Source organism: Phocoena sinus, chromosome X, assembly GCF_008692025.1.
Source record: "Phocoena sinus isolate mPhoSin1 chromosome X, mPhoSin1.pri, whole genome shotgun sequence".
Classification (NCBI taxonomy): domain Eukaryota; kingdom Metazoa; phylum Chordata; class Mammalia; order Artiodactyla; family Phocoenidae; genus Phocoena; species Phocoena sinus.
This window is the reverse complement of record NC_045784.1, coordinates 15,939,049-15,955,764: the sequence shown is the minus strand read 5'-3', so window position 1 is coordinate 15,955,764 and position 16,716 is coordinate 15,939,049. Positions and strand designations below refer to the sequence as shown.

At 44.7% G+C, this 16,716-nt stretch overlaps 1 protein-coding gene across 6 annotated transcripts in view; it reads left to right on the top strand.

Moving 5' to 3' along the window:
• The first annotated feature begins 3,051 nt into the window (after positions 1–3,051).
• The window catches only part of PHKA2 (phosphorylase kinase regulatory subunit alpha 2), an 87,385-nt gene continuing 73,720 nt past the window's right edge, over positions 3,052–16,716 (top strand). The window contains exon 1 of one of the 6 annotated variants that reach the window (XM_032619100.1): positions 3,052–3,881. In XM_032619100.1, coding sequence (XP_032474991.1) covers positions 3,804–3,881 — 78 coding nt within the window. In that variant the 5' untranslated portion in view covers positions 3,052–3,803. The remainder of the gene's footprint in view (positions 3,882–16,716) is intronic. The other 5 variants (XM_032619098.1, XM_032619099.1, XM_032619103.1 and 2 more) reach the window with 5 other exon arrangements.

Sequence of the window (16,716 nt, the reverse complement as noted above, 5' to 3'; positions counted from 1 at the left end):
AATACATTCTTCCAGAGTGTGTTCTTTTAAATATATTTATAGGACTTCCCTGGTGGCGCAGTGGTTGAGAATCCGCCTGTCAATGCAGGGGACACGGGTTCGAGCCCTGGTCCGGGAAGATCCCACATGCCGCGGAGCAACTAAGCCCGTGCGCCACAACTCCCGAGCCTACGCTCCAGAGCCCGCGAGCCACAGTTACTGAAGCCCAAGTGCCTAGAGCCCGTGCTGTGCAACAAGAGAAGCCACCACAATGAGAAGCCCGTGCACTGCAATGAAGAGTAGCCCCTGCTTACCACAACTAGAGAAAGCCTGAGCGCGGCGACGAAGACCCAATGCAGTCCAAAACAAATAAATAAAAATAAAATATTTATAGATATATACCTCGCTGTGAAGAAATCTTATGCTCCCTGGCGTTTCTCTCTTTACCTCTCAGTCTCAAACTAGCTGCAGGAAGCTGGAGCAGAGATATACTCAGCATTCTTTAAAATATTGTGATAAAGAACAAAATTATCTCCAGTCAACTAAAATTAAATTGTCATAGAAATTATTTGGCAAATTGGCTATTTTCAGCAAATTAATTCAAAACGGACCCTCTCTTCTGTGTCATAGATGGCGTGCTTTTCTTTAGAGTCAAAGACCTGAACCCTCCAAGAGAAACATTTGTTGGTTTCCACCTTGGATGCTGACATGTGGCTCCCTGGGAACTTCCTTGGCAGAAGCCCCCCATGGCAGGCTAAGGGGCAGACCCTCTGGTTGGGGTCAGAGAAGTTATACATGGTGCTACCTAAGGGTCTAGTTTCAGACTTTCATCTTTATAAAGATCATGAATCAGCTTCAGAAACAACAGCATACCCCATCACATTCCATATCTGATTCTTAACAAACATTTGAGAAATGACCCGGAGATGGGTTTCTATTGGGACACAACCAGAGAACGTTTTCATGGATATAGGGACCAAGATACGGAGGTTTTATATCTCAGGGACATAGAAATCTAAGATATGAGTCTGATTTTTTTTTTTTTTTTTTTTTTTTGCTGTACGAGGACCTCTAACTGTTGTGGCCTCTCCCGTTGCGGAGCACAGGCTCTAGACGCGCAGGCTCAGCGGCCATGGCTCACGCGCCCAACCGCTCTGCAGCATGTGGGATCCTCCCGGACCAGGGCACGAACCCATGTCCCCTGCATCGGCAGGCGGACTCTCAACCACTGCACCACCAGGGAAGCCCCATGAGTCTGATTTTTATATAGCAGAGCTTGTAGTCCAAAAAGAATCACTGAAATTTGCTTGGAGATTTAAAAGCTAAAAAAGTAATAGCCGCCTTTCTTTTTGGTTTTATTCCTGAATTTCAAGCTTATTGAAAAATACAGCTTATATGATAATATACATTAAAGCATAGACCAAAGCCTAAGAATGTAGGCTGGCTATGCACCAAAAGAAGTATATGTGTGTAGCAGAATTTACAAAGAGATCAAGAGACTGAAAATGTTTCTATCCTGGATGGAAATGTCAGGTAATATGTAAAGGTCATCAGTTATTTTCCCCCATGGCTACAAAATGGACTCTTGAAGAAGAACTCACTGTGAACAAAGGCAGTAATGAAAGGAAGCAATAATCCCAGCTTTTAGTTACAGTATATGTGAGAGTTCTGTAAGAGTACATATTCACATTCCAAGAGATTTAATGGTGATAACTTAATGTCGTTTTATTTACCCCTAGACCATAGCAAATTTTGCATGGAGGCACATCACGTGGATTGCTGCATTATGTAAGAGCCAATAGTAAGAAAACAAAAAGTGAGATAATGGGTTTGGTGCTTTAGTCGAGTGACACAGATTTATGTTATGGAATTTTGAAAATGAACTTGGTTAAGGATGATACATAGGGGACCCAGCTGAACATGACTTATTTTCTTTCATTCATTCATTCATTCAGTACCAATTGAGCTACAACTACATGCTCAACACTGTACCAGGTACGGTAGGAGATACCAAAACTGTTTCAATGAGTAACTTACAATCCAGTTAGAAAAACATGCCTCACGTGAAAACAATATGAGCAGTACATTGTTGTCAAATGATGATGGAACCAGCTGTGATTCATGAAGTACTTTCCTATGAGCCAAGCATGGTGCTGAGTGCTTTATATTCACCCTCTTGTTCAAAGCCACCCTAGGAGGTAGGTGCTATTATTATCGCCATTTTACAGATGAGAACATTGAATATCAAACAGCTAAAACATCCCAAAGCTCGCACCACTTGTAAATGGCAGAACTGGAATTTGAACTCAATTTGAACTGACTCCAAGACCTAAGTTCTTACTAAAGAAATTGTTATGGGAATTCAGAGAATGGGGAGGGCTAATAGAGAAGAGCCGAGCAGGCCCTTAAAGCAAAGACAAGCTTCAGATAGGCAAGGAGGAGGAGGCCTACTGGGTCAAGCATACAGTAAGTGCATGGAGACTAGCAAAGGGCTTGAGTTAAGGATATTAGCTGAGCTGTCCTCTGGAATTAATATGGGACCAGATTTTGGTGGAAAATGAATAGTGGGCAGAAGATTGTAAACATTGTGGGTAATGATAGGCCACGAGAAACTGTAATGTCGAGTTTCAAGTTGCAGGTCTCGAGATCGACTGCAGGCCAGGCTCGGTGAGCTTCTGCCAGGTGACTAGTGGCGAGGCCGCAGGCGCGGGGGGCAGCTGGGGGACCCTGCTCTGCCCCAGTCGCCCCCTCTCCTCTTCCCCGCTGGGCCCCACTACTCTACTTCCGCTCGTGGGCGCAGACGCGCCAGGGGCAGAGCTACTATTATGGTCCGCGGAGGGGCGCCCAGGCAGCGGCAGTGGGCGGACGTATTTCTCCCACCTCTGGCGAAGGTTGGCAGCCCATTCCGCGGCCCTCCCCACGGCCGCTTAGGAAGGAAGCCTTATCCTCCGCCCGGAGTCAGTCCTTTATCTCCGCAACTGCGAGCTTTCTGCTCCGCTACGGCGGATCTAGGGGCGGTGCTAGAGGGCGGGGCCAGGGATGGGGTTGTAAGCGCATCTCAGGGCTGGGCGGGGCCGCCAGCGACAGAGCGTGTTAGGCGTGTTCTGGGCCTCAGGCCCGGCTCCGCGGATTCGGCTCCGCGCCGGGGGCGGGCCCGGGGGCGGGCCCGGGGCGTCCAGATGCCCGCGACGGAAGGACCTATTTCAACAGCCCCCGCTGAGGTCGACGGCCGGCAGGGAGGTAAGGGGCTGAGAGAGGCAAACGTTCCCGCCCGGAGCCAAGTTCCCCGCTGCTCTCGGGGGCCACCTCGTTTTCCTTCCCCCACTGGCCGCGACTCGGAGGGTTCCGTTCCGCCGCGGGGGCGCGCCCGGGGACTGGGCTGTGAGTCTGCTGCGGCAGGCGGGTCGTATAGAGTTCGCGGCCGGCCCCGAGGCCGTCTCACGACAGCCCGAAGACAAAAAAGGCTCGGCGGGGGCATCGTCGCCCCACGCCCGGAACCCAGTTCCCCACTTCTCTCGCGGGGCCGCGAGAGACCCGCGAGCGTCGGGAGCGCTACGGACCTGGTCAAGGCGGGGCAGCCATAGCGCCAGCCCCTTTCTCCTCCTCCGCGCCTCTCAGCAGTAAGAAGCTCTAGTTGGCTTGCTTTCCAATCATAGTTTGGTTCTGTCGTTTAAAAAAGTCCCTACCTCGTAACGCCGGGCTCCATCTCGAGAACTGACCGAGGCTTGTGAGTGCTTGGGAACCGGGCCCGCTCGGCGGCCGCAGCCCGGGCGTCCCACCTCCTTGTAGCAGGTCGGACGCCGAGGACCCGGAGCAACACGGAGATGAGGAGCCGGAGCAATTCCGGGGTCCGCTTAGACGGATACGCGCGGCTGGTGCAGCAGACAATCCTGTGTTACCAGGTAAGGAGGGACCACCCCGAACTGCCATCTCGAGGCACTTATTCTCCTACCCAGCCCCCTCTCGTGTCCTGAGACTTTGCAGTTAAGAGGAAATTTCCTCTTTAAATCCGGTCCTTGCTGGCCGATGGTTACTCCCCACGCCGTCCACTTTACGAGCCAGGGGACCCAAGGGCTGTGCGGCTACACTGCACAGGATTCTTTGATCGCTGTTTGGGATCGAGGATAGAAGGAGCCCCCTGGGTGCCCTGGGTACAAAATGCGTCTTTCTGCATTGACTCTGCTGCTTTTGGATGGAAGGAGGTGTGTGTAGGTTGGACAGAGCACACTGAATGAGGATGGTGAGCTCTGGACTGCGAGGACAGTAGACGGGAGTGAAGAAACTCCTGAGGTGTGCGTCCCACTCCGGGGTGTGTGGCGACTGCTGCTATTCTGCCCTTGAATTATCTTGTTAGAGACCCACCTGCGAGGGTCTTAGGGCTTACTCTGGCTGCCATTTTACAGATGAGAAAACTGCAGGCCAGAAAGGTTACTGCAGGTAGCAGGGGTAGACCCAGTGCAGGTCTTCTCCCAAAGTTGGAGGGGATCTTCGAAGCTGCCCATGTAGTCTGAGGTATGGAATGTCTCCTGTTTTGTATTACCCGGCTAAAGTTATGTCTGGGCCCATCATGTAAGGCCACTGGACTATTTTTATTCCTAGTGAAGACAACAGCTATGTTGCTTGCCCTCCATCAACAGCAATTATTTATAGGAGCTCCACGTCAGAGAAGGAAGTGGCCTTCCAGGGTAGAGGCCTGGCCTTCAAGTTGGGAGCCATGGTCACTCCCAAGCCACTGACCCTTTTCCCTACAGCCAATTTCACAGCCTTGTTTCTTCATTCAGGAAATATTTATTGTGTACCTATTATGTGCAAGTCACTCTGTCAGGTGCTGGGCCTACAAAGAAGAATAAATAATTGTAGTGCAGTCAGATTTATGCGTAGGGAATAGGTCCAGAGTCTCTTGTCTGAAACTCCTGGGGTCAGATGTGGTTTGCAGGTCAGCAGTGTTTGGATTTTAGGAAGGTAATATACATATATATTCTCTAGTAACTGCAGTGAAGTCTAGGCAGCACCCTTAAACACATTATTATTTTCCACATTGGAATATGAAGATTCACACTGAGTAGGAAAAGTAAAGACTGAAAGTAGTTTCACATCAGGTCACCTTTTGCTACCAAACGAGCTTGCTGCAAAATTATGAAAACGCTTTAAATTTTCAGAGCATATTGGCTTTTGAAATTGCACATGAAGGACTGTGGTTCTTATTTTGGGAGCTTAGCCCAGTTTGGGGAGCAGGGAGGAGTCCTGGAAGAGACGATGTTCAAGCTAAGAACTGAAGAAGAAGTAGGCAGGCAAGTGGGGGTGATTTTTTTTTTTTTTTTGCCTTCCTCTTTGGAATATATTATAATTACTTCTACAAAGTGTTTTAAAAATCCAAGTTGAAAATCCTGGCCCTTCATTACTGTGATGGAAGGGGCTTTAAGGAGAACTGATCAAGCTTGGTTCTTGTGTCACACCTGGGTTTGAATCTCTAGCTCGTCCTTCAACTACAGGTGTAACCGTTTCCCAGCCTCTCTGAGACTATGCCCTTATCTGTAAAATGAGGATGTAAACACCTGTGATTACTGCCCAGTATGTTGCCTGCCCCCCGCCCCAGTAGGCAGTTAGCAAATAGTGCTGTTGATGGTGTTATGATTTTGATATAGGCCACACATATCCAGGCCACAAGTCCTCGCCTCACCACCCTGGCCCAGGATGCTCTTTTTCCTGAAGGCCTTGATACAGCTACTAATTGCTTTCTGGTCTTTGAACATAATTATGTCTCCTCATGGATTCTGTGAGATCCTTAAGCACAGAGACCTCATCAGTTTCATTCCTTTTGCATCAAGTAGTGCTCCAGGCACATGAAAAGTACCCTTAAGTCCTTGTTGATGAAATATGTTCTGCAGACTCTGAGCCATCCTAATGACCCAGCTATTGATCCAAGCTTACCTTCCCTCAGGAGCAAAAGAATTGTCTTCCCATTAAAGCAAATCTGCAGCATTGGACTTTCCTCTCCAACATTTTAATGATTAAAAAAAAGTTGTCTGAGCCTTTAGTTGTATTTATTTTGGGGGTAGTTCGTGAGAAGCCCTCATGTTTGCCCTGTTTTTCCCTTCCTGACTGCATAGTCAAGCTTTTCTGGTTAACCAGAACACTCCAAGTATGGTTCTGTTGGAAAATCCCGTGAGTCTGCACATGCAGAATCACTCCTTCCCACTTTCCCCCACCTCGCACCCATCCCACCCCAACAGCTAGTTTTCACAGTTGTAGAGCCCTAACCCATTTAGGGCCTGGTCATCTTTTCTGAGTGATCTTAGGCAGGTCACCTATCCACTGTGTAAGAATGAATGAGCAATTTGATGTTATGCATATTTTTCCACAATAAAAAATGAATGAGCTGGACTCTGAATGAGTGGTTTCTAAAGTTTATACTATATTTCCCATCTCCTGTAGATAGGTGCAGATGTTCATGAGGTAGTTTTCATTGTCAACTGGTACAAGGCTGACCTCTTTCTGATTTGTTGGGTTTTTTTTAAAGTATAGTTGATTTACCATATTAGTTTCAGGTGTATAACTTGGTGATTCAATAGTTTTATAGGTTATATTCCATTGGAAGTTATTATAAAATAAGGGCTATATTTCCCCATGCTGTACAATATATTCTTGTAGCTTCTTGATTTTATACATAGTAGTTTGTACCTCTTAGTCCCCTACCCCTATCTTGTCCCTCCCCCCTTCCCTCTCCCCACTGGTAATCACTAATTTGTTCTCCATATCTGTGAGTCTGTTTCTGTTTTGTTATATTTGTTTGCTTTATTTTTTAGATTCCACATATAAGTGATAAAGCACAGTATTTGTCTTTCTCTGTCTGACTTATTTCACTAAGCCTAATACCCTCTAGGTCCATCCATGTTGTTGCAAATGGCAGAATTTCATTCTTTTTTATGGTCGAGTAGTATTCCATTGTATATATACACCACATCTTCTTTATCTGTTCATCTGTTGATGGACATTTAGGTTGCTTCCATAGCTTGGCTATTGTAAGTAATGCTGCTATGAACATTGGGGTGCATGTATCTTTTCAAATTAGTGTTTTTGTTTTCTTTGGATATATACCCAGGAGTGGAATTGCTGGATCATATGGTAGTTCTGATTTTAGTTTTTTGAGGTCCATACTCTTTTCTGTAGTGGCCGCACCAATTTACATTCCAACCAGCAGTGTGCTGGGGTTCCCTTTTCTCCACATCCTCACCAACATGTTATTTGTGGTCTTTTTGGTGATGGCCGTTCTGACAGGTGTGAGGTGGTATCTCATTGTGGTTTTGATTTGCATTTCTCTGATGATTAGTGATGTTGAGCTTTTTAAGTTGACATCAAGTTACATTGATTTCACTTGTTAGAAATCAGTGTTAAATATACCAAACTCGTAATTATTCTTTTGTTAGAGGCAATACTTTGTTCAGATCAGCTAGCATATCAACTAATTCCTTTTCCTGTGTCTGTGAAAGAGAATTTTTTCCATTAGTCATTTGCCAAATGTACTTACTGCTAAATAATAAAGATTGACAAAACCAAAAGCCAGTTTTTTAAAAAGACTAATAAAAAGGCAATCACAATAGATGTAAAATTTTAAATTAACCAGATAATGGAAATTAATTTAAAAAAATTTTTAAAGATATATGTGATTTATAAGAGACAAACCTAAAACAGAGGATACTGAAAGTTTGAAAGTAATTAGTGAGACAAGATATACTAGGCAAATGCTAACCAAAAAAAAGTTGGAGTAATTATATTGATACTAACATCAGACAGATAAGCTTTTGAAATTTAAAAGAATTCTATTAGGGATTAAGAAATGTTATTACTAGATGATAAAAGGATAATTCACCAAAAAAAATAGAGCAGTTTTAAACCCACAGAATACTAACAACATAGCTTCAAAATGTATAAAGAAAAACTTGACTTAATTGTTAACAAATCCATAACCATAGTGGGAGTTTTTAAATACCCTTCTCTCAGATACTAATAAAGCAGAGAAATAATTAGGACATAGAAAATTTGAACACTTCCGTAAGAAACAAACTTGATCAAGTATACATACGTAGAATTCTGTGCCCAACCAGTAGAAAATACTTATTTGTTTCAACCTTGCAAAGTATATTTTTCAAAAATTGATGACAAATTAGGGTATAAAGGAAACCTCAAAAAATACTGAGGAGTCAACTTTATGCATACCACATTTTTTGACCAAAATGCAAGAAAATTAGCAATAAACAATGACTGCTAACGCGCCCCCCGCCCCCGCCAAATATGTTTGGAATCCTACTAAGCCCACTTCTAAATATATTTAAACAGATAATGGATATGTACGTCATGAACATATACACACATATATATATGTACACACATGATGTCATGGATCTAAGAAGAAATTATAATGGAAATTATAAAATATTTAAAACTGAATAAAAACAAAGGCATTCCAAATACCAATTTATGGAATATAGCTAAAGTGGGATGTGAAGAGAAGTTTATATCCTGAAATGTATAAGAAGAAAGATTTACAAATTAATGAACTCAAGTTGAGAAAAGGACAACAGAGTATACCCAAGGAAATAGATGAAAGGAAATAATAAAGACAAGACCAACAATTAATGTAATATAAAACAAATAATAAAGATTGACAAAATCAGAAGCTAGTTTTTTAAAAAGACTAATAAAAAGGCAAACTTCTGTCAGGGTTGATGGGGGGAGGGGAAAAGGGACAAATAGACAATATTAGGAGAAAATGGAAAAATACTATGAACAATTTTGGGCAGTAAATTTGAAAACGTAAATGACAGTTTTCTAGATAAATGTTACCAGTGTTAAAGCAAGAAAAAATTACATCCTAATTAGACTATAACCATTAAAGAAAATTGAATGAGTGAAAAAACTCCTAGTCCAAGATGAGTTTATAGACTAGGACCAAGGAACATTTAGAGGTTTATTCATTCATCTTTGAAGGCTAAGGAATTTGGCTTTTATTCTGAGTGGGAAGGGAAGCCGTGAGAGGGCTTTGAGCAGATGAGTGGCATCATCTGAATGATGTTTGAAAAGAATCACTCCACCGGCTGCATGGAATATAAGGTGTCAAGATGCACAACAGGGTGACCAGTTAAGGAAGCTTCTGCAATTGGAGCATGATGGCTCAGACAAGGGTGGTTGTAGTGGAGACAGATAGGAATGGTTGAGTTTGGGGAAAATTTCATAGGTAGAGACAAGTTTTACTGGTGGACTGAGTGTACGATGTATGGAAAAAAGTCAAGAATGACTCCAAGATTTTTGGCTTGAGTAACTGGTAGGATGGAATTGCCTTTTACTGAGATGGGGAAGCTTGTGGAGGAGCAAGTTTCTGGGGGAAGATAAGGAGTTTTATTAATTTCGAGGTGACCATTAGACATCCAAGTGGAAATGGTAAATAGGCAGTTGAATATATGAGTGTAGAAGTCAGGGGAGAGGTTAGGGCTGGAGATGAAAACCTTGGAGCTGTTGGTACACATATATGTAATGAAAGATAATGAGACTGGATGAGATCACAGGAGTGAGTTAAACAGAGAAGAGATGACATTTAAAGAGGAGCTTTCCAAAAATGGAGAGGTCCGGAAGATGAGGAGGGAACACCAAGGGAGACTGAGAAGCAGCAGATGAGGAAGGAGGAAAACCAGCCAAGGGTGGTTGTCATCCTAGAAGCCAAGTGAGGAAAGTGATTCAAGGAGGAGTATCAGATGGGGGAAAGGCTAATAATGGGTCAAAGACAAGTAGCAACAAGACTGAGAAGTGACCATTAGATTTAGCGGTGTGGAAGTTGTTGGTGATCTTGTCATGCAGTTTATGTGAGTATTAGAGGCAGAAATTGGTTGAGGGGAGCTCGAGAAGGGAAGAACAAGAGCTAAAGATTGCATTGAAACGATTCTTTTCAAGAGTCTGCTGTAAAGGAGAGCAGTGGTAGGGTGGAGATGTGAGCTTGAGAGGGGTTTATTTGAGAAATTATATATCTGGTAGAAATGATCCAGTAGATAGGGAAAAACTGATACTGCAAGAGTGAGAGTGGGAATTACTGGAGCAGAGATAGTTTATTCATCAAAACAAGAGGGAAGGCAGGGTACGCAGGCTCAGTGTTCTCTTTTGATTGCTTCTGCTTTCTCAGTGAAACACAAGGCACCGTCATTAGCCAAGAGTGGGGTTGGAGAGGAGTTATCAGAGGTTTGAGGAGAGGGGAGAAGGTTTGAAATTGTCCTTTAGGAGAAGAAGGGAATGGATGGTCCAGGGATTTCTAGTATGATTGTTGGACAGCATTAAAGGTCATTAATTTCAAGCAAGTTCAACCAGTATGGCTGTGTTTTTTTTTTTTCCAGCTGCGCAGGTAGGTGCACCCCCAGTGGTAGGCAAAGAGTCAGATTTAACCAGAGCTTGGGTTTTTGCGTGGTGACTACAGTGCAGTGAGAGAGGGGCAAGAGATTAACAGATAACCCCTATCTTAAATAAACTGTTTCAGATAAAAGATAAAGAGGGATAACTACCAACTCCTTTTATGTGGCCAATATCCCAAGATACCATAGTCAAACAAGACGTAATGAGAAATATTATTTATGGAGGAAATTCACTTATAAATATTGATGCAAAAATATAAAGTAAATTATTAATAAAATGAAGCCAGCAATGTATTAAAAATACAGCATAATCAAGTAAAGTTTATCTCAGTAACACCAGGAAAGTTTCTTTAAGAAAATCTATTAATATAACTTACCATATTAATAAAGGAAAAACAGCCTTCAACTTTATCTGTAACATTTTATTTCTTTTTTAAAAAAGGAAGGAATTTGTACCGTTCTTCATGGTGGGATGCTTTCATTTGTTGGATCTGAGTGATGGGTATTGGTTATATTGTTCTGCTTTCCTATATGTTCGACATTTTATTAAGTTGTAAAAATTAAGGCCATATTAATAAACATAGTCTAGGAGTAACCCAGGAGTCAGCTTGGATTTCTTCTTTTCCCTCATGCCCCACCAAAAAGTGAGAGAATGTCCTAATGAATTAGATCACCAAAGTCTCTCTGCGCTCCACCCACTTCTATCCCTGTCCACTGCCCCCACCCGAGTCCAGGCCACCATCATCTCATGCCTGGACTGCCCCTCTAGCCTCCTAATGAGTTCCTTGCTTCCACTCTTGGCCCCTCCTCCCCAGCAGTAAGCAACCTTACATCAGGCACCAGACTACACTGCTCTCCTGCCTACAACTTGCCATGGCTTTCGTCACTCCTAGAATAAAATGCAGAGTTCTATCAAACTTTGCAGTCCAGCTGCAGCCTAGCTCACCAGCTTCTCACTCATCATCAGTGGTGTGCTGGTAAATGCTTAACAGCTGGCTCAGCTGACTTGAAAACGTGGCTTCTTTGTCAAGAGCCATACCAGGAGGGAGAAAATGAGAGAAAACCACCCCCAATCTCTCATGCCCAACAGCAAACTCTTGATCTTTCCCAACAAATCTGGGTACCACCACCCATTTGGAGCCCCAAGTCAGCAACCCAGGAGTCTTTTTGGCCCCTTCTTTCTTCCTTTCCCACCTGGATCTATTCCATCACCAAGCTCTGCTGATTCTATCTCCTGAACCTCTCTCGAATCCACCTGCTGCTTCTGCTCCGCTCTGCCGTCACCGCGCTCCTTGTCTAAGCTGCCAACCTTGCCAGTCTCTACCCCAGTACTAGCTTCCCAGCCTGTCGTCTCTCTGTAGCCACTCTCAATCCCCTCCCGGTATTTCTCCTGACTGCAGCCAAAGTGGTCTTCTCCAGAGCAGGTATGCCCTCCTGCTGCACCCTCACTCTGGGTAACATCTTAACCTCCGTTCCACCCCGGCTCCACCAGGGGAGCCCTCCCTCCCCTCCCTCCTTGATGCCCTCACAGCATGACACACATTCCCTTTGCTGCACTTAACCGAGTTGGAATTTTACATCTATTTGTGTGACTTAAAATGAATGAATTCCCGCTAGGCTATAAAGTCCGCTGCACAGGACCAAGGATTTCTTTTTAATTACCATTTTGTCCTTAGCACTTAGTGTCTGGCAGTTGTAGAGATTTTAAAAACAGTTGTTGATTGAATGAATAAATGAATGAAATAAAATGCTTAAACCACATAGTCTATGTGCTGTAGTACGTGCAGTTAACAAATGACCACTGCTCTTGTTATTATTCATCACACCTCTACCATACAACCATCATTTGGGGGTTCTTAGAACCTAATTGTATGTCCATAAAAAGAGACTGGGCCAAAGTTGCTGCAACCTATCCGTTGTCCTTAGTTCAGTTTAATCTAGCAGGAATTTATTTAATAGTCAAGATGGGAATGAGAACAGTTGTGGGCCAGGGCATACACAAGCATTCCGGGCACCACTGAGTCCAAAAAGGGCAGAAATGACATTTTTCGTCCATAGTCAGAAAGGGACTGTCTGACAGATGGTTGTCTGGTCTGTGTGTCGAAGACTGGAGAAAGAGAGCACTTGATAGATAACCTAGTATCAACCCCAGCCCTGCCTTCTGCCATCTCCCACTTCAGTTCTTTTTAGGTGCAGCCAGGAGGGGGGCTTTTGCTGTGCTCTTTTCAGGACGGCCTTTAAATATTTTAGTGCCAGATAAAAACATTAGAGTAATTCAATGAAAAAAGTCCTTGAATCTTCCATTTACAAATAAAGGACCATAATAGACCCGTACGAGGGAAATCTCTCCCAAGTTTCGCAGGGATCCAAAAGGTCATGTAGATCACCTAATCTCCTTTTACAGTTGAAGAATTCCAGCCAAGGGAGTTGAGGGGACCTTTTTCAAGGTCATCCTTTTGGTGAGCTGACAGCCCCGTGATAAGTGCTCCGTCTTGTTGGAAACAGGCCAAAGAGTAGAGGTAAATACTTTAGACATACCAGATTGCTGTGAAATAAAGTTATTCACTAATAGAGTGAAGTAAATATCACATCTGCCTCATAATAGGGAGAACATAATGTTAATAAAGTACATTTAGAGAAGTGTTCCTTAATCAGATGGGTTACAGACCCATTTGAGAATTTGATGATGGCTGAATATCTTATCTTCTCCTGGGAAAAATGCTCACATAAAAGTTCCAGGAGTCTAAGGACCTCCAGCTCCCTGCCCCCACAAAGCCCATCTATGGACTCCCGGAGAGCCCAGAGGCAGAGTGACAGGTGTGATGCCACCATGCTCTGAACCCGAACCTGATGGAATAAAAGTCATTGAAAATATCGAACGGTGACATTTGCAATTTTCCTGTTCAGGTGAAAGGTTACTAGTGTGGCACCCAGTAATCCCTTGATACCTCTGACTTCAGGCGTGGCCGGGAGGATTCTGACAGCCCTACTGAGTTTGAATGTGTTCTGTAAGTTTCCACAACCCAGGCTAAGGACTGATAACTCAAGCTAAGGAATTGGCAAGAGAGTCAAAGAACTAAAATCTCCTAAAAGAGTGGTAAAGTCATTTGCACATTTGATTGTAGCTAAGGGGCCCAGAATGGTTTCTGTGAAGTTTGAAAGTTTTAAGATGAGCACTGGGATCTGGAGCGAAGCTAGAACACAGCTAAAATGAAGTGCATGCCTGCAGCGCTTGGCCTCCGACCCAGTTTGTTTCCCTGTAAGCCATCACTCAGCCGTATGAGATGATACAGATGCGTCGGCCCAGGGCAGCTTGCAGCCTGTGCTTTATTTGTGAACCCAGAGGGGGAAATCTAATCGGCAGCAATTTAGAAGAAGACATCATTTGCAAGTGAAAATTGCACACCTGTGATCTCCTTAGGGAAAGCATGAGGCTGCTGCATGTTAGAGCTTAAATTTTCAACATTATTCTCTGAAAGCTTGAGGTTTACATATCAAATTACGCAAAACCTATTTTTTTTTTTTTTGCGGTGCGCGGGCCTCTCACTGTTGTGGCCTCTCCCATTGCGGAGCACAGGCTCCGGACGCGCAGGCTCAGCAGCCATGGCTCACGGGCCCAGCCGCTCCGCGGCACGTGGGATCTTCCCGGACCGGGGCTCGAACCCGTGTCCCCTGCATCGGCAGGCGGACTCTCAACCACTGCACCACCACCACCAGGGAAGCCCAAAACCTATCTTTTAAACTAATGGAAAAGGGGCTTCCCTGGTGGTGCAGTGGTTGAGAGTCCGCCTGCCGATGCAGGGGACACGGGTTCGAGCCCCGGTCCGGGAAGATCCCACGTGCCGCGGAGCGGCTAAGCCCATGAGCCACAAATACTGAGCCTGCGCTCTAGAGCCCGCAAGCCACAACTACTGAGGCCCGTGCGCCACAACTGCTGAGCCTGCGCTCTAGAGCCCACGATCCACAGCTACTGAAGCCCGTGTACCTACAGCCTGTGCTCTGCAACAAGAGAAGCCACCGCAGCGAGAAGCCTGCACACCGCAGCAAAGAGTAGCCCCCGCTCGCCGCAACTAGAGAAAGCCCGCGTGCAGCAATGAAGACCCAACGCAGCTAAAAATAAATAAATTAAATAAATCTATTAAAAAGTAAATAATAAATAAGTAATGGAAAAAAGAAAGGTTACTCACACAACCAGTAGTCTCAATTACAGATGCAGTCATTTTAAAACCAATGCTGCTGTCATTCCCACTTTAAAAAACCTCTCCCAAGTCCAAGGCATTGCCCTTCCCCATCTCCTTTAACATTTCAAACAGTTGCTAGAACAAAATTCCCATACAGCAAATGAATTTAACCAGTTTTCGGAGTTTTTGTAATAGAAATTCTCACATTCTATTTTTTGCTTTACCAGCACAGGGGCGGTAGGGAACAGGGGCCTGGGGGAGTAATCATGTATTTTCAACTTTTATCCTAGTTTCTTTTGGGCATTGCATTTGAATAATTGTACAGTTTATTCCTCCCTTGGAACTGAGCAAGTTGGTGGGATGCACTTAGCGATTCTTAATCCAAAGGAAAGAGGTCTAAGGGTAGGAGTTAGCTGGAGGCCTCTGACCTCTGTCCCTTGGAGCATAGGAAAGGGAGCTTCAGGAAGGCTTCATGGAGGAGGGAGCATGTGAAGGAGAGGCGTTTGCTGGAGAGCATTACAGGCGGGGAGAAGAGTGTGTGCACAGGCCCAGAAGTGCGAGAGCAGAGCATGTGCAGGAAATACTAATTGGGGTTTTCTGGGGAGCTAGGGAGGGAGCGACGGGTGATGAGGCGGGATGTGAGAGGAAGAGCCGGCACATGATGAGCCTTGTATGGCTGCCCGAGGGACTTCGGTTCTATCTTGTAGGGTCGGAGAATTCTGAGCAGGGCAGTGAAGGCTTGAGATTCTGGGTCTTTCAGTGATCTCCCTTTGTGGAGGATGGATTGGAAGGAAAGCAGTACTAGAGAAAGAGAGATCAGTAAGGAGCTATTCCGATTTTCTTTTGGGACGGAGGGAGGGGAAGAAGGAATCTATCCTCTCTGTGCCGTTTTTGGTGGGTAGATGACAGCATCCACCTGTGTGCCCTCCAGCTAGAAATTGAACTGCAGAATGTTAAATTAAGTAGTTTGGTGCTACCATCTAGCTTATGTATTTTGCCTTAATATTGCCTCAATCTTAGATTTCTTTAATAGCATCAAATGTTTTTACGGTATCTAGTTCACTGTGGCTAGTTAATAGGCATTTGTAGTTGTATCTGTCAGGATTCTTTCAGATGTAACTGACACAAACCCACCTCAAATGGCCTTTAAGCACAAAAGAGAATTTATTGCTCAAATAACTGAAAATCCCAAGGGACTGGGCTAGATTCAGGCATGGCTGGATTTAGGAGCTCAAATGATCAAGTATACCTCTTTGTATGACTTGGCCCTGTTTGACTAAGAGTGGGCTTTATTCTCTGGCAGGCTCATCTCAAGTGGTGGCAGAAGTGGTCCCTTGGCAGCTCCAGGTTATAGTCTTTCAGATTGGTGCCCTCTGTAGAAAGAAAGCTTTTCCTATAGTGCCCCCAGAGAAAGTCCTGACTGTGAATGGCTCTCAGTTGGTCCAGCTTGGGTCGTGTGCACATCCCTGAACTGTGCCTAGATTGGCCAGGCTGGGTCACACGTCCTTCCCTGCGGCTGGGGCTGTGGCCAGGGGTCAGGCAGTTATGGGATCAACCCTGCCTCCCCTCCCCAGAACCACACTGAATCAGAGCAGGGGAAATTATAGGCCATTACCAGAAAAGGGGTAACAGTTACTGGATAGGCAGAGGCAACAGTGGTTTCCATTAGAATAGGGATGAAATAAAGAGCCCGAGGGGTCCCGACCCATGGTCTCCAGTCTGCTTCGAACCCTTCTTTTTATACAAAAGGAAACCAAGGGCCAGAGAAGTTAAGTAATTCGCTCAAGATCACATAGCTAATAAGTGGCAAAGCAGATTTGAACCCAGGTGTATCTTACACAGTGTGGGGGCTGTGGCCTTAAACACTGCATTATGTTCCGTGCCTCCCTTGAGGAACGGCCTTCGGGGACCTTCTGCACAAATAATACCAGAGACTGAGCTCACATTACCTACAACCCTGTCCATTCTATTTGGAAAATTCTAAATGTTAGGAAGCTCTTATGTTGAGTTGAAATCTGACTTGAGTTGAATAGCCAAAAAAAATCAAATCCCTCTTTCAGAGGACAGCCTTTCAGCAATTTGAAGATGCTAACTTGCTCTCCCTTAAATCTTCTCTAAACACCCTATTCTCCCTTCATGAGCTGTGGCTCTCAGCCTCTTCA